The sequence below is a fragment of the Scyliorhinus canicula genome, chromosome 18 (genome assembly GCF_902713615.1).
Source record: "Scyliorhinus canicula chromosome 18, sScyCan1.1, whole genome shotgun sequence".
Classification (NCBI taxonomy): Eukaryota; Metazoa; Chordata; class Chondrichthyes; order Carcharhiniformes; family Scyliorhinidae; genus Scyliorhinus; species Scyliorhinus canicula.
This window is the reverse complement of record NC_052163.1, coordinates 102,824,322-102,842,671: the sequence shown is the minus strand read 5'-3', so window position 1 is coordinate 102,842,671 and position 18,350 is coordinate 102,824,322. Positions and strand designations below refer to the sequence as shown.

Here is an 18,350-nt window from a genome sequence, read left to right as displayed (position 1 = left end):
TTAAAATTTGATCTGATTTTACATACATTGTACATGATGGAATCTTTATTTCAGAGGCATTCCTGCTCCTGTTGCTCTGCCATCCTACAACACTTCACTCACAAGCAATGCTCCAACATTTCTAACATTTGGCTCATTCTCAACCCTTGGCGACGGATTCTCTGCTACTCTGTTGGCTTCCTTATTCTTGGTCTGTTGTCCCTTACTCACTGTCATTCACTCCTGATCAGGTGATCCCAACTTGCTGTTGTTCTGCTGACTCTCGCCTATTCATTTGTAAAAGCAAACAGCAAAATGAGCAAAAACAGTTATTGTGTTAAATACTCTTTATGGTTCTGAAAAGTTTAACTTTGAAAATGTGAAAGGCAGCATGGTGGCGTAGTGGTTAGCACAGCTGCATCACGTGCTCAGGTCCCAGGTTCGAGCCCGGCCCTGGGTCATTGTCCGTGTGAAGTTTGCACATTCTTCCCGTGTCTGCATGGGTTTCGCCCCCACAACCCAAAAATGTGCAGGTTAGGTGGATTAGCCACACTAAACTGCCCCTTAATTGGAAATTTAAAATTTAAATTTTTTTTAAAAACTTTGAAAATGTGTTATATCATATTCAAGCCATCACGTGTATCTGATATTAATCTAATCTATATCTGACACCTGTAATTAATTGCCATTTTAACAGTAGGTAATTTAACCCTCTTAAGTTATACTTTTCATTTTTGATTTTTCAGGTTACCATGAATCAATTATTTTAACCAGTAAGTATGATAACTATCTCTGTTCTGTTACTACTGTTGTTTATTACCTCTACAAAGGTTCCTTTGAACTAGTTTCACAGGTAATCTTACAACAACTTGAGACCTGAGACAATAAACATATGGTGAAAGCTTTCTCTGCGCCGTACTGAAATTATAAGCTCATTCTCTTGTGCTCAGTTTAGTACCGCGCTAGAACTAATACACAGATAAACATTCATTCTTTTTCAGTTGGGAGCACTCTTGTCAATGTTTTAGAAACTTGCAGGTTCTAGTCCAACCGCAGGACCAAAGCACAGCAATCTATATTGACACACCAGTGGGGGCTACACTCATCACTGACTCTGAAGTTACTGAAGTAAAATGTTGCACACACTATTGTGAAAAAGAGCAGGGAGATATTCTCTAACAACATCACAAAAAACAGTTTATTTGGCCATGATCGCACTGCTGTATGTGAGCTTGCAACAATCCAAAAGTGACTATACTTTGATGGTTATAATCTGCTGAGGGACACCTCATGTTCGAGAAAGGTGCTACATCATGCAACTGTCCACTAATATTGTCCAAAGATTCTCAGTTGACTGATCTGCTCGTGCAAAATCAATTTTGTTATTAGCCCTCGGTAATAAAATGCAATCAGCGCATCAATTTATGTAGAAAAATAAATATCACACACAACTGTCCTTTTGATCATATTCTTCAGATTCTCAATGGCACGGGCAAGAAGAGATTGATTATGGAATGATGCTGTGAGATATTTATGTATAAATGTTTAACATCGGCAGCACGGTGGCGCAGTGAGTAGCACTGCTGCCTCACAGCGCTGAGGACCCAGGTTCGATCCCAGCCCCGGGTCATTGTCGTGTGGAATTTGCACATTCTCCCCATGTTTGTGTCCCGCCCACAACACAAAGATATACAGGGTAGGCGAATTGGCCATGCTAAATTGCCACTTCATTGGGAAAAAAAAGATTTGGGTACTTTAAATTTATAACAGAAATTGAATGTTTGACATCTACATCTGAAACTTATTTTTGTTATTTTAGGGGCAATGCTAAGCCATTCAAACCAAATGTGTTTTAATATTTCTGCTGAAATCCTGAACAGCGGGATTTCAGGTAACTGCATTGAGGAATCAGAGCAAAGATGGAAAATGGTATCCATGGTACATTTTCCCAAATGCCACCTTGGCACAAGGGGACAGATGATGAGATCAATCAATGTGCAATTCATATAGCTTATTGTCTCCCTCAATAACAATACACACCCATTTTAATAATAGCAGCAGAAACATTGACAACAAAAACACAGACCTCCCTGGCAGAACAGACCTCTACATCAACTCCTGCCTCGGCAAGGACAATTGCACCAACAACTACATTGAGCTCGACAAAAGCGTTGACAACTAAAGAAAACACAATTGCAACATCACCCACTCCAACAAGTGGTGAGTATGAGTGCTCTCTTCTCATTAATATCACTCCAATTCCTTTCAATCTACTACAACTTCAAAAAAGCATAAAATAACATTTAATGATTATTGCTTTGCAATATGATTATGCTCTGTTACTGAGTAAGTTGCATTATAGAACATAGAACCTACAGTGCTGAAGGAGGCCATTCGGCCCATCAAGTCTGCACCGACCCACTTAAGCCATCACTTCCACCCTATCCCCGTAACCCAATAACCCCTCCTAACCATTTGGTCACTAAGGGCAATTTATCATGGCCAGTCCACCTCACCTGCGTCTCTTTGAACTGTGGAAGGAAACCAGACCACCTGGAGGAAACACATGCAGACACGGGGAGAACGTGCAGACTCCACACAGACAGTGACCCAGCAGGGAATAGAACCGGGGACCCTGGCGCTGTGAAGCCACAGTGCTATCCACTTTGTTACCGTGCTGCCCAAATTAGTTCTGAGAAGACGAGTTTTGTGCTAAATGTGTGGGTGGTGTCCAATGTTTTTTATATACCTCATTAAGTCAAACATTATTTTAATAACAGCAGCATCAAATACTTTGACTGCAAACATACAGTCATCCACAGCAGCACCAACCCCCACATCAGCTTCTGTCTCAAGAAACACACTAGCGCTACAGTGAGCTCCACAGAAGGAACAGCAATCACACCATCACTCCCTTCAACTATGCAGAGTTAAATAATGTGCAGATGATGCGTGTGATTACTGAGGGCGGCATGGCTTCACAGTGGGTAGCACTGTTGCTTCATAGCACCAGGTCATGGGTTTGATTCCTGCTTGGGTCAGTGTCTGCGCGGAGCCTGCACGTTCTCCCCGTGTCTGAGTAGGTTTCCTCCGGGTGCTCCGGTTTCCTCCCACAAGTCCCGAAAGACGTGCTTATTAGGTTAACTGGCCATTCTCAACTCTCCCTCTGTTACCCGAATAGGTGCCGGAGTGTGGCGACCAGGGGATTTTCACAGTAACCTCATTGCAGTGTTAATGTAAGCCTACTTGTGACGCGGTAAAGATTATTACTATGATGTTGTATCATAGCTATGATCCATTACTGAGTGTGTTGCATGAGCCATGAGTCTAAGAAGGCAGCTTTTGTGTTATAAAGTTGTATGTTTTTCCATGTCACCATGTTAGTATGTTGTCCCATGCTTTTTGCATGTCTCATTAGGTCTATCACCTCTGTCACTAACAATACAAGATTTGACTGCAAATACACATACTGGAAAAGTAACAAAAGTTTACAGTAATATTTTGGCTATAATTATGAATGGAAGAATCAAGTGCAAATAACTATTGGTGCTTCACTGATACTGTAATATGGCTATGCTGCATAACTTAGTAAGTTTCATAATATATGAGTGTGAACAAAATATAGAACATAATATTAATTTTAAATGATTAATGTATTGTTCAAACCTTTGTTGATCACCAACAACTACAGTGACCACGATTGTAGCATCAACACCTAAAGCAACGACAACCACAACACTCCCTGCAATAAGTGGTGAGGACACAAGTGTTCTCTTACCACATGTACAATTCTGATTCCTTTAGAGTTGTTGCAGGTTTAGAAAGTTGTAATTGAAAATTGAGAAAAGATTATCAGGGGCCATCTAACAGAAAGGTTTCTAAGTGTCATTTGTGATGGGTTTTGCTGGGAGTTTCACCCAGTTCTGTCAGTGAGTTGCCCACCACTATCTAACTGCATTTTGTCACATTTTGGGGTCCTGTTGATTGTGGAGTTTTTCCTAATCAAGCTCACACTTCAACTTTTTTGAATCACTGGGGAGCTGAACTCATTTGCCAGACCGGCTCCTCAGAGATCGGTCCACCATTTTGAAAGGGTGCCCCGATCTCTAAGTGGGCTTGTGGGTTCACCCCCCCCCCCCACCCACGGGAAAATGTTACACTCCCCCCCCCCCCCCCCCCCCACCCCCACACACACACACACACACCTGGTAATTACTCCACACCCACCCAAGTGAGGATACCCAGCTATGGGATTGCTAAGTCCTCCCCCCCCCGCCTTTTCAGTCCTTCCCTCACCTCCTTTTGGATCCACAAACCCTCAGTACCCCCACCCTTCATCCCCCCCAACTATCCAGAGGCCCTTCATACCCGCCTTGCAGCCTCCACCCTTCAATCCCCCCCCCCCCTCCACTCTCCTTTCATGTGAATGGCCACCCTTGGAAATGCCACCCTGGCACCCGCGCACGCTGGCAGTGTTCCTGGCAGCTTTGCAATGCCATCTGGACATCTTGGTAGTGCCGGGGGGGGGGGGGGGGGGGGGAACGTAGGTAAGGGTAGAATGCTCATTTGAAAGGTCAGTGCAGACTCGATGGGCCGAATGGCCTCCTACTGTACTGCAGGGATTCTATGATTCCATGGCTGAGTTACATTGTTTCTGTTTCACTATGTATGAATCTCAACAAACTATCAAGTGTAACTTTTGAGTAATAATCTGTCTTGTTTATCACAATAACGACATTACGTTTTTAATAATAGCGATTGAAACAACTGCAAATACACAGACTTCCACTGCAGCCTCTGCTGCTACATCAACTCCTACCTTAACAAGTACAGTAGCAGCAATGACTACAGCGACTTCAACCAATGCATCGACAACTGAAGCAACATCATCTCTCCCTTCAACTAGTGGTGAGTAAGCGAGTGCTCTCTGATCAGTTGTACCGTTCTAATTCCTTCAATTCTATCGTACATTTCGGACCATACGAAAGAAAATAGCAAAAGATAGGTTGATGTTGATTATGCAGATTTGAATAATGTGCTGTTGGTGTGTTATTGTTGATGTTGCATCATAGTTTTGTTTTGTTACTGACTATGTTGTATTATCTATGAGTCTCAGAAGATAACTGCATACTGGTGGGAAACCAATTCTTTCACTTCTGCCAAATTCTTTCCACACTTTGAACCCCTTGGTTGGGCCATGAGAGAATTCAGTCCATTGACTCACCACCCATATTTGGTTCCCCCCTGCCCCCGCCCTGGAAATTATCTAAAATTACCACATGGCATGGGCATGTGTCCACTCATGTAAAATATCATTGGCAGCAATATGAGCCCCTTACGTAGACATAAACCTGGGAGGACCTGTAAAGGTTAGGTCAGTGCAGGTAGGATGTCAACCCATTGTATTTTACATGGTCCCCCTCTTCAACGCTATTGGCGGAGAGCATAAACTCTAAGTTTTTCATGCAGTAGGGAGCCAGTATTATTTATGAACAACTTCTTTGGCCCTGAAAGAATAAATTTACAATTTTGGAACCCCATTCCCTCAGAGGAAAATAGATGTCCCAGATATTTAAAAAATTGAAGATAAAGTTGTATATGCTTTTGCGCTTTGTCCCTTTGGTGTGTCTCAGCCAAGCACTATTCTACTTTCCGTACAATAACTTAATTTTAATATATAGTTCCTGTTTATTATTTCTGCTTTATATTTTATGAGGATTCTTCAATCCGAACAGTAAAGCAGATTTCCTGTTGCTTTCCAGCATGCATGCAAAGGAGTAGGTACCAAATTCAAACTGATGGTGGAAAAATAGAAATCGCCACTGACAAGACCACTCAAAGTCAGTCAGCAATGACTCGTGAAGTAAATAGTGAAAGCTATACCTTCGCCAATGTCAGCTAAATTTGAGCCAATAAATTATCATCTGTACTGGGATAGATTTAGATTTTTTTGACTTCTCTTTGCTTTGCACCTTTTTTATTTTATAATGAAACACCCCATTTTACCCGTAACATTTAATCAAAATGAAGGAATATAGCTCTGTTTCTGACTGTACATTTTGGTTAAGACATTGAGCTCAGTAGTATCCACATTTTGAGTGCTATGAGTGTCCCCAATGATGCAAAATGGTGTCGGGGGGTACATTTTACTGAATGTCATTAAGGTACATGTATTAGTGTATGTACAGCGAATGATCATCAGAAGCATGCAGAGTAGACAGGTACTGACATGCGTCAGCATGCAATTGTCTACATAGGTGCCATTCCAGAGATCCATGCTCCAGCCAATGTTATCTAGTCCTCTTAAGCTGACACAGCTTGATTATTCCTCTCATTACCAATAAATCCATTTCAATCACAGCAGCACAAACATCAACAGCAAATATACAGACCTCCGTGGCGACACTGACCTCTACATCAGTGCCTGCTTCAACAAGTACAATAGCACCAATAGCAACAGCGAGCTCCAGTAAAGCATCTACAACTGAAGCAACCACAAGCGCAACCTCGCTCACTTCAACAAGTGGTGAGTACGAATGCTCTCTTGTGAATTGTGCTATTCTGATTCATTTTAAATCTACTGCCACTTCAGAAATATGTAATAAAATATTAAAATATGAAGTTGGTGTCAATTCAATAAAAATATGGAATTATAAAAAAAAGTCTAATGATGACCATGATTGCCGATTGTCATCAAAGCCCATGTGGTTTACAAATGTCCTTTAGAGAAGGAAATCTGCCATCTTTGGTCTGGCCTACATGTGACTCCAGGCCCACAGCAATGTGGTTGACTCTTAACTGCTCCCTCAAGGGCAATTAGGGAATGACAATAAATGCTGGCACAGCCTGCGATGCCCACATCACATGAACAAATTTTTAAAAAAATACGCAAGGAGAATAATGTCCAAAATTTATTTGCTGAATAATGCTTTGCAACATGACTATGTGACTAAATTGCCTATATATGAATTCTATGAAGGTGGCTTTTCACAGAATAACAGAATCACAGAATTGTTACGGTGCAGACGGAAGCCATTTGGCCCATTATGTCTGCATTGGCTCTCTAAAGGAGCATCATGATTCAGTGCCATTCCCCTGCTAAATGTTTGGATGTTCTTCCATGTTTTTTGTATACCTCATTATGGCTAACATCTACTTTAATAACAGCAGCAGCAGAAACTTGGACTGCAAAGACACAGCCATCCTCTGCAGCATCAACCTCCAAGTCAGATACTGCCTCAACAAGAACAACAACTTCAACAAGTGCAGTGAGCTCTACAGAAGCATCAACAATGGAAGTAACTACAATCACGACATCAATCACTTCAATAGCTGGTCAGTACACATTGTTCTTATCAGGTGCACCATTCTAAGTCCTTTAAGTCCACTGAAAATGTAACAAACGATGAGAACCAGGATTCTCCATTCTGGAGTCTAAGTGCTCCCGTCAGCGGAGGTTCGGGACTGGTCTCCGCTAATGCTGGGAGTGGGGTCGTGCGAGTTTCTCTCATGTAAATATATGCATGGTGGAGAGCTCACAGGATTCCGTCAGTGTCTGAGTGCCATATTGAGCAGGCGGCCTGATACCGAGGTGCAGTGGCAGGCCCCCTCCCACCTCAACGTTAATCCAGCACTCCCTCTGGCTGACAAGGGGCATCCTCCCCACAGCATGGGAATAACCGGTCCCTTGCCTAGCACGTATGCATCAGGGTAGACTAATCCCCTCCCCATCACTCAAAGGCTCTGTCACCCTCTTATCGGACCCCTCCATCGTACGCCATCTGAGACGCACCAGTCATCCCCATCAGTCACTCCCATCAGACCCCCTCATGAGAGACCCCATCAGGCACCCCATCAGTCACCCCTGCCTGAAAACTGAAGAGCTGTCCAAGGAACACAGTGGCAAATCATTGCATTTCCACTTACCCTTTCCGAAAATCTACTGCCTCAGACACAATTCTTTAAAGAAGCATCTGTTAGAAGTATCAGAGGCTTCCTCAAAAGCCAAGTACACTTGAAAGGGCTTCAGGTCCCTGACAATCTTTGAAATGAAAATCTTCCATTCAATTTCACACAGCAATTTATTCCACTTGCCAGTGATTGACAGTTTTGTTGGCGCAGTCACAGGTTCGTGGTGGAGTGTTTATTTATCTTTCCTTTCACGCTTGAATGCATCTCCATTACCCTGATTGAATGCTAACCACAATGTTTATAAACTCTCTTGATATGATTGACAGCTCCTCGCCACATCAAAAACAGCAAAGTAGTTTCTGCTTTGAAAATAAAACTCCTTTGCTGAACTCAAAACTGCTCCCAATCCTCAGGTCTGCTGTATTTTTTCTGGCCAATTTGTATTCCTCTTCCTTCGATCTAATACTCAGTCATGATAGCCTGGGCTAATGCACGGTCACTTCTCGCCCCACTTGATCCAGAGTCTCAACACAGGTGAAATTAGATTTTATTTAAAATACCTGGTTGAGGTATTGGTTGGTAAAATATTGGTTGAGCCCCATAAACTACAATCATCAGGTTTGTAACTTTAACACAAGTAACCTTTTATTTTATATAGTATTTAAAGTAAACAAACAGAAAATGTAACTGACTATTACCCCTTTCCCCACCACTCCCCATAACTACCCCACTCTCGACACACATACACAAACAATGGAGAGTGGAAAGGGATATATCCTGCTATTGCTGCTCTGACAATCATACATTGCACTGGTAGTAACCCTGAGATCACTACTTGTGAAGTCCTACTTTTCAACTTATTTCCAAATTCCCTATATTCTGCTTTTAGGGCTTGAACCCTTTCTTTATCTATGTTGTTTATTCCAATGTGTACCATGACTACTGGCTATTTACCCTCCCCCTCCTTAATGTCTATTACCCTTACAATTGAATCCCCTATAACTATTACATTACTTTTCACTCCTGTGTGCAGCAGAGCCAACTGCATTACATCATATTTGGCTGTTATTGCTTTCCCCTGAGAGGCCATTCCCCCGACAGTATCCAAAGCGGTTTTGCAGAGGACGTATCACGGAAGGTTTTTGCACAGCCTGTCTAATCCTCTTTCTCTGCCTGCTGGGCACAAATTCCCTTCCTGCCTATGAAATATTAGCCTGCAGTGTGACCACCTCTCAAAATGTACTATGCACGATACGCTCTGCCTTACGAATACTCCAATGCCCCAGCACCACTTCAGCTCTGGAACATGGGCTTCCAGGAGCTGCAACTGGAGACTCTTCCTGCACACATGCTGGCTCTGAGCACTGGAAAGGTTCCCGGCTTCCCACATAAAGCAGGAAGAGCATACCATGGCCTTAAGCCTTCCTGCCATGATTTGCCCAATTCTATTAAACCTTTTGGAAAATACTTAAAATCAAAAAATAACAATTATTCTAGGGCCTTTTTCCCCGGTCCTCGTTACTACAGAATATAGCCCTTACAAACTATAGATCATAAAATAAAGACCTTGTAAACTATAAGTGAGATACGTACCCGTCTGTACTCACCCAATCTGCTGCTTCCAGTTTCCCCATGTCACTTTTGAATTCTGACATCACCTCAGGCATTCCAAGCTCCAAGTTAGCACTCTGTTTTCAGTCTCATTATTTCTGACGCCCTTTTATCCTCCCAGCTCTGCTCCCATTCTCGCTCTTTCTCACGCTCCTTTATCCTCCCAGCTCCCCTCTCAATCTCCTGATTTTGCGCGCTCTTTTTTTGCCACGGCTCTGTTCTCTAACTTCATTTTACATTGTTTGCCAAATGACTTTATTTCACTTCAACTTCATTTAACTTTACTCCCCAATTGCTAACGTTCCTTCAGGAACTACGTTTTAATGAATTTACCATTTTCCTGTGATGTCACTCCTGGCTTGCTTTTCAAACTCAGTCCCCTGCCCCTTTAGAAGTGACCCTCGCAGATCCAGCTGTATCCGATCCTGGAATTATCATTATGATCTTCTGTCATTTTAAAGACTGATGAAAATTAAAACTATTTTTAATAAGGGGTACGGAAGCATTATTTCTGACGAAAAGGTCCTGAAAAGATATTTTAACAAATGTGGAATTACATTCCCTTGGCGGAAAATTCATGTTGCAGAGTGTTACAAAAAAAATCAAAATAATTTTATGTAGCTTTTGTGTTTTCCTCTTTCATTTGTTTCACTCAATCCCATGTGTGTGACCCAAGATCTATTTACAAATTGTATATTTTTCCTACTTATTATTTTGCTTCTATGAGGGTTGTTCAATCTGATTGGTTGAACAGCTATCCTGGTTGCAGACACTGAGATCCTCAAAAGCGGGGTCCAAATTCAAGCTGACCACTCACAGAAGAACCTCGACCAAAACATTATAATCCTTCCTTGGACAGATTTAAATTTTGTGACCTCACTCTGCATCATTTTGTCTTGTAGTGGAACCCCCCATTGTTCCTGTAACAGCCAAACCAAATCAAGGGACACAGTCAAAGGAATTTAATGTGACCTTCACTGTGCTCACACTGCCATTCACATCAAGTCTACAAAACCTCAGTTCACCGTTGTACATGGCTGAATCAAGGAACATTCGTGAAAAGGCAAGTATGCTAGCTTTGTCACTTGAGAAGAAGGCATTTTTTTAAATTGTATTTTCATACTAAAATGAAACATTTTAATTTTCTACAGCTCAATAATCTGTATGCCAATAGCAAAGCAAAATCGACATTCTCCAGTTGTCGGTCTGTTTCTTTCAGGTAAGAAATTAACTATTTATCTGAAAGCTCCAGCTCAAAATGAATCCATGACATTTGTTCATGTGCCCTGGAGATATTATGTAAAACAACCATATCATTATAATAGTGTTAAAAAATGATTTCCTGGATGTCATTGTTTGATGGGGTGATTTCCAAACTGCGTCGGTGAATTCCAAACATACATAACCTTTGCCAACATAACAGAACTGATCTTACTACCTGCCGCTCAAAACAAAAGCCACCTCAAATTATGTAAAAGTGGGACTGCGATAGGCTTCCTATATCTTGGATTCTAAGAAATAACTTTACCTCAGTAGTTGAAAAATATACGTGTGGGTAGACATGTGGTGTGACTCTCAATATCCTCCTTTTGATGATTGCCAACACCCTGAAATATTAGGGGAGGCACAACTGTAGAATGGTGAGTTTGAAAGGACCAAGCCAATATAATGATGAACATGCTTGCTAATTAGCATCTTGTTCAAGACAACAGAAAAGGAGCAGAGGTTAGGGCTGGAATTCTATGCATCCTCCTGTGAGTGGGCTAGCAGAGGGGGGCAAAATATCAGGTGATATATGGCAGCAGCAGACCTGCTATTAGTGGGTCTGCTTGCTTGTACACTAATCAAGGTCCTTAACTGGCCAAGTAATGGACTCATAAGCGCCTTTTCTCTCCGTTGCAATTATTTTACCGGAGGCAAGGTTGCCCAGGACACTCGGTAAACAATGGAGCTACCATCACCAAACCCCCTCCCCAAGCTACTGCCCGCTACCACTATGTGTTCCACCCCACAACCCTCAAAATTATCCCTCCCTTCCCCCATTCATTGGGGTTGGCCTGTATAGCCGCAGTGAAACTTTTAGCTGCCTGTGTGGCTCCAAGGCTCCTCTTGATGGAGGCTGCCTGTAGTCCCAAATGCAATGACCACTCCTTGGGGTATTGCTGGGAGTGGAGAGCTACTGCCATCTGATTAGCCAATGGCTATCAAAGGGAGACGTCAGCCCCTATAGTGGTTACAGTTCCACCCGCGTCAAAACATGGTGAACAGCTGTAAAATTGGCTTGCCAACTTGGTCAAGTGGAGGCGGGCTCACCCCTGAACTTTATACTGGTCCTGCAGGGCCACCGCCTCCAAATAAAATTGCCTCATATCAATCACAATAGTGTGCCCCTAAGATATTACGGTAGCACGTACACAGAATATCGAACAAACTAATGCTGTTGAGGAGTTTACTTTTAGATGATTAGAAAATGATGGGGAACACATCTAATAACTCACGTAATGAGTTGTCCAATGAGGTTAAGAGGTGGACAGGTAAACTGAAAGGCTTCAGCAATTTTTTGTTGACCTGGGTCAGGCCCTAAGTGCAGCACGTCCACCGAACCAGCTGAATTCTGGACCAAATCGACTGTCATCGAATAATGCTCAACTCTCTCAATGTGCACTGCCACCAAAATATACAGAACTATGAAAAGACTCCTCACTCCTTTTCAAACACCACGTAATGTACCATTATTCAAGATTATTTACATGAATTCAGGAATCTATTCGGCAAACAATTTATACAGAAAGCTCTTTGCCTGGAATTTCCAGGTTTTTTTGACAGCAACCAGTTAGCTTCCACCATCATTACCACTTTGAATCTGAGCACAACTTCAGGATTCAATGCAAGCACAGATTTATGTGGAAAGTGCTTCCCCAGAACAGGGCTAGATCAGGCTGAGCCATGTATTCACAAACACCATGCCCCCCACCCCCACTCCCACACACCAGCAAATCAATGCAAACTCCCTCTTTCCACTCTTACATTGCGCAAGAAATCCCCGCAAAAATTCAGCTTTATTTCAATGAGGTGTAACTGGGTTTTTCATTTCCTGGTTGGCTGTCTTATTCTTGAACGTTAAAGGCTGTCTGGATACCTTGCTGAGATTGACGCTAGCAGCCCGCAGTAAGTAATGATACAATCAACTGCACGTTGAGAGATTTATGATTTTGCCACTGAGATCGTGAGATCTCTCAGTGATGCTTTCTATGAGGTCAGAGGCTCTTGATTCACTGTTCACTGCAAATTTCAGACAATTGAGCGTTATGTTGAATATTTTAAAACAAATTAACCATCTGGGATTTGTGTGTGGCAGACCTGCAAGTGATGGAAACAGTACGATTGAGGCAATCTGCATTTTCAAAAGGAATACTACTGTCCAGCAGGTTGATAAAGTTCTACTCTACCATGAATTCCGAGACAACACACAAGGCATCACCATCTTAGAACCATATTCACTTGACAGCAACAGCCTCTTTGTCAATGGTAAATGCTCATTTTAATTAAAGAGTCATTTATTTTTACTGTAATCAGTTAAAACTTTATCTCATAGGCATTCTCGATCCTACTGCTGAATCATCAGCACCTTTCTTGCAAACAATGCTCTGTACTCTCAAAACACTTGACTCAGTCTCAACCCTGGACAATCTTCCCATCGTAAGGTCAAATGTGGGGATGTTCGCCGACGATTCCATAATGTTCAGCACATTTGCGACTCCTCAGATATTGAAAGAGTCCATGTCCAAATGCAGTAAGACCTGGTCAATTTCCAGGCTTGGGCTGACAAATGGCAAGTAACATTTGCACCACACAAGTGCCAGGCAATGACCATCTGCAACAAGAGAGAATTTAACCATCACCCCACGACATTCAATGGCATTAGCATCACTGAATTCCTCACCATCAATATCCTGGGGGATACAATTGACCAGAAGCTGAAATGATCTAGCCATATAAATACTGTGGAAAAAAGAGCAGATCACAGTCTTGGAATCCTGGAGCAAGTACCTAACCTCCTGACTCACCAAAGCCTGTACTCAATCTCCAAGGCACAAGTCGGGATGGAATACTCTCCCCTTGCCTGGATGACTGCACCTCCAACTCGAAAAGCTCGACACCATTCAGGACAAAGCACCCCACTTGATTTGCACACCTTCCACAAACATTAATTGACCCCACCATCGATGCACAGTCACAGCAGTGTGTACCATTTACAAGATGCACTGCAGGAAATCACCAAGGCTCTTTAGACAGCACCTTCCAAAACCTTGACCACTACCATCTAGTAGGACATGGGCATCAGATACATAGGAATAGCACCAGTTAAAAGTTCCCCTACAAGTCACTCACAATCCTGATTTGTAAATGCATCGGTGTTCCTTCAATAGCGTTGGTTCAGAATTCTGGAACTTCCTCCCTGACAGCATTGTGGTTGTATCTACACTTCATGGACTGCAGCGGATCAAGGAGGTAACTTACCACTAACTTCTCAAGGACAATTAGAGAGGGAAAATAAATGCTGGCCTGGCCAGCGAAGACCAAATCCCTTGAATGATTTTTTAAAAAACCCTGATCTACTGGTTCTCTGCAACGCTCGATCTGTTGGCTTTCTCACTCTGGTCTGTTGCCTCTCACTCGATCACTCGCACTCACTACTGATAGTTGACTCCACCTTGCTGTTGCTCGCTGAACTCTTGCTTATTCATTTGTAACTCATGAGAGACAACAGACGCACTCATTATTGTAACATCCATTTTATCATTTTCAAAAGTTTAATTTCTTACAAGATGCGAAACGTCTTATCCAAGTCATCACATGTTTCTGACACTGGTTTAATTGGTATCAAACTCACGCAATTTAAAAGTGAAGTATTTTAACCAGATTAAGTGACTTTTCCAAAATTTTTTTTCCAGGTTACCATGAATCAGCCGTTTTAACCAGTAAGTATGGTAACTAAAATAAAAGCAAAATGCTGCAGATACTGGAAATCTGAATTAAAAACAGTAAATGCTAGAAAAACCCAGCAGGTCTGGCAGCATCTGTGGAGAGAGAGATAGAATTAACATTCTGAGTCCATATGACTGTTCTTCAGAATATGAGAACTATCTCTGTTCAATTGCTGTTTAATATCTGTGCAAAGGTACCAGTGAATCAGTTTCACAAGTAATCTTAAAACATTCAGATCTGACCCAAGAATTGTACTCGGAACGTATCCTCTGCATGATTGTGAAATTGCAAGCACATTCTTCAGCAATTTGTTTAGGATTCTGCTTGAACTAACACACAAATTAAAACCCCCACTGCTGTGTCAGCAGTGGGTCAGTTGATAGTATTCTCATCTCTGAATTGAAAGCATGCGGGTTCAAGTTCCACTGCAGACTGTAGCGCAATAATCTATACTGACTCTCCAGTGGAATGCTGCACTGTTAATGTCGCAGCCTCTTCATTGGAAGTAAAAGATTCCACATGCTATTTTGAAAAAGAGTGGGAGGATGTTCCTTGGCCAACACCACAAAACCCCGATTATCTGGTCATTGCTCCATGCGATTACCCTAAGTTACAATAGTGGCCACACTTCAATTCTTCATTGGCTGTAAAAGTGCTTTGGGATGTCTGACGGCCTGAAAAGAGTTATACAAATACAAGACATGCATTTTGTTTCTTTCTTTTTATTGGACTGAAACTGAATGCTAAAATACCATTGGCTAGAATCAGATTGTTAAAGCATTTAAAATTCAAGAGTAGAAATTTCAGTTGCTTTAAGTTCCGGTGGATGGGTAACATGGGAATCAAATATAAAGTCTGGGGCTGGATAAATCATTCAGTCAGCAAAACTTCTGATTGCACTGAGCAAGTAACTTTTAAACCTAGGTGCCCCTTTATTGACTACAATTGAACCTATACATTCCTTTCTGTATTTTTGAAGAAATTATCCATTAATGCCAGAAAATTCTACACCTCATCTTACCGATCAATTCCACCTCATTGAAAACTCCATGTAATAAAATGCAATCTATACTTGGGATAATTATGGAATGATTTTCTGTTGGAAAAAAGAAATCACACAAAACTGTAATATTGATCATATCACCCAGATTATGAAGAGAATTTGTCATGGAATGATAATGTCAGATATTAGTGTATGAATATTAAACACCTACAACAGTGGGATTTCAGCTAACTGTATTGAGCAAGAAGAGATTAGAGGGATAAAGGGTTGAGTAGAAAGATGCAAGCAATGAGACGAACGTCGTGTGGAGTATCAAAACTGCATAGACCATTTGGGACAAATGGCCTATTTCTGCTCTGTAGATTGTGGTTCAGAAAGTTAGCTCAGCAGTATCCACATTTTGAGCAGGTAAGGATGAAAAACAGTGAAAGCGGTACGTATTACCGAATATCGTCAAGGTGCATGTGCCAGTGTGTGTCTAGTGAATGACAGACTGAAGCTTGCGGATTCAGTGATATCTGCAAAGCTGATTTGATTACATTGCTGACATTTTGGAGCTCAATGCTCCCGCCAATGTATTTACTATTTCCCTCAATAACAAGATACATCCATTTCAATCACATCAGCACAAACATCAACAGCAAATATACAGACCTCCGTGGCGACACTGACCTCTACATCAGCGCCTGCTTCAACAAGTACAATAGCACCAATAGCAACAGCGAGCTCCAGTAAAGCATCTACAACTGAAGCAACCACAAGCGCAACCTCGCTCACTTCAACAAGTGGTGAGTCCGAATGCTCTCTTGTGAATTGTACTATTCTGATTCATTTTAAATCTACTGCAACTTCAGAAATACATTGTGTAACAAAATCTTGAAGTATGTTGGCAACTATTACACAGGGAGAATAAAATCCAAAGAGACATCTGGTGAATAATATTTGCAACATGGCTATTTTAAATTATTTCTAAGATGGTGATTTCTGCAATATATGTTTGGATGCTCTTGCATGTTTTTGTAAATCTCATTAAGTCAAACACCTACTTTAGTGACAGCAACAACAGAAACTTCATCTGCAAAGATACAGACATCCATTGCAGCACCAAACTCCACATCAGCTGCTGCTTCAATGGGAACAACAGTATCAACAACAACAGTGAGCTCTACTGAAACATTGACAATGGAAGTAACAGCAAACGCATCACTCACTTCAACAACTGGTGAGTACACAATTATTCTTATCATGCACACCATTCAAAGTCCTTTAAATCTGCTTTGATATTTGAATCACATATTGGAAAAATAACCAAAGATCAGAGGTCGTTGCTGACTACCATTGCACAGAATGGAATAAAGTTCAAATAACCAGTTGGTATTGTGCAGTCCTTTCCGATGGAACCAATACAGAAATTGCTGTTATAATGTGAAGTTAGGCTAGTTAGCACAGGTACAGTGTTTAAAAACTGATAAACTTGGGGACTGACGTCACGCCATATTTCAGATCTTGCTGAAATTGGGCCAAGCAGTTTGGGCCATTGGCAGTTTGGGTCAAACTGGGTCAGATGGGGTCAAAGAATGGGGACACTCGACGTGCAAACTGGACTGGTGCAAGCGCTGGGAAGTGGATAATTAGTCAGGTGTCACACCGTTCCAATTCAATACCTAATTGTCCTAGTAAGTTTTTTTTTTCATTTACTGAATTAAGACTGATGCAGGCGCCTTCTCAAAATGTTCAGTTTTTAGAGAACTCTGGTTTTCAGCCAGACAGATTTGGGACACGGTAATGAGATTTAATCATTCTAAAGACCAATGAAAAGTTTAAGTTGAGCTTTTGTGGCTGTGAAAATATCATTTTAAAAGTATAGGAGCATCATTCCCTCAGAAGAATATAAATTTTCCTTAAATCAAAATAATTTTATGTAACTGTTGCCTTTTGTTCTTTTATTATTCCCATGTGTATGGCCCAAGATCTATTTCACTTTCTGTACGGTGGTTTAACTATACTATATGTTTCCTGTTTCTTATATCCTGTGTTGGCTTCAATGAGGATTCTTTAATCTGATTGGATGAATAGCTTTCCTCTCACAGAGATACTTGAGATACTCTATAGAGGGGTCCACTGGCTGTGGAAGAGCAGGAATCTCTGTTGAATTATAGAATCATAGAATTTACAGTGCAGAAGGAGGCCATTCGTTCCATTGAGTCTGCACCAGCCATTGGAAAAACCACCCTACCTAAGCTGCACCTCCATCCTATGCCCACACCTCAACCCTATCCCCGTAACCCCACCGAACCGTTTTTGGACACTAAGGGCAATTTAGCATAGATAATCCACCTAACCTGCACATCTTTAGACTGTGTGAGGAAACCGGAGCACCCGGAGGAAACCCACACAGACATGGGGAGGACGTGCAGACTCCACACAGACAGTAATCCAAGCCGGGAATCGAACCTGGGACCCTGGAGCTGTGAAACAACTGTGCTAACCACCATGCTACCGTGCTGCCCTTGGACTGTGCTGGACTTGAGAAGTCCACTAAATGTCTGTGGACAATTACACTGGAGGTGAACATTAAAAGTTGTTCCATCACCACTCACAGAAAAATCTCAGCGAGAAGCTTATAGTCCTTCCTTGGATAGATTTAAATTTTGTGATCTCACTCTGCATTACATAATTTTGTCTTACAGTGGAACCCCCCATTGTCCCTGTAACAGCCAAACCAAATCAAGGGACACAGGCAAAAGAATTTAATGTGACCTTCACCGTGCTCACACTGCCATTCACATCAAGTCTGCAAAACCTCAGTTCACCGTTGTACACGGCTGAATCAAGGAACATTCGTGAAGAGGCAAGT

At 41.8% G+C, this 18,350-nt stretch overlaps 1 protein-coding gene across 1 annotated transcript in view; it reads left to right on the top strand.

The window, feature by feature from the left end:
- Positions 1-18,350, top strand: part of LOC119952933 (mucin-16-like) — a 306,095-nt gene that overhangs the window by 201,178 nt on the left and 86,567 nt on the right. The window contains exons 125-136 of the mRNA XM_038776568.1: positions 726-752; positions 2,035-2,199; positions 4,735-4,887; positions 6,341-6,505; positions 7,147-7,314; positions 10,404-10,564; positions 10,653-10,720; positions 12,860-13,029; positions 14,457-14,483; positions 16,120-16,281; positions 16,545-16,715; positions 18,184-18,344. Of these exons, the coding sequence (XP_038632496.1) occupies positions 726-752; positions 2,035-2,199; positions 4,735-4,887; positions 6,341-6,505; positions 7,147-7,314; positions 10,404-10,564; positions 10,653-10,720; positions 12,860-13,029; positions 14,457-14,483; positions 16,120-16,281; positions 16,545-16,715; positions 18,184-18,344 (1,598 nt within the window). The remainder of the gene's footprint in view (positions 1-725; positions 753-2,034; positions 2,200-4,734; positions 4,888-6,340; positions 6,506-7,146; positions 7,315-10,403; positions 10,565-10,652; positions 10,721-12,859; positions 13,030-14,456; positions 14,484-16,119; positions 16,282-16,544; positions 16,716-18,183; positions 18,345-18,350) is intronic.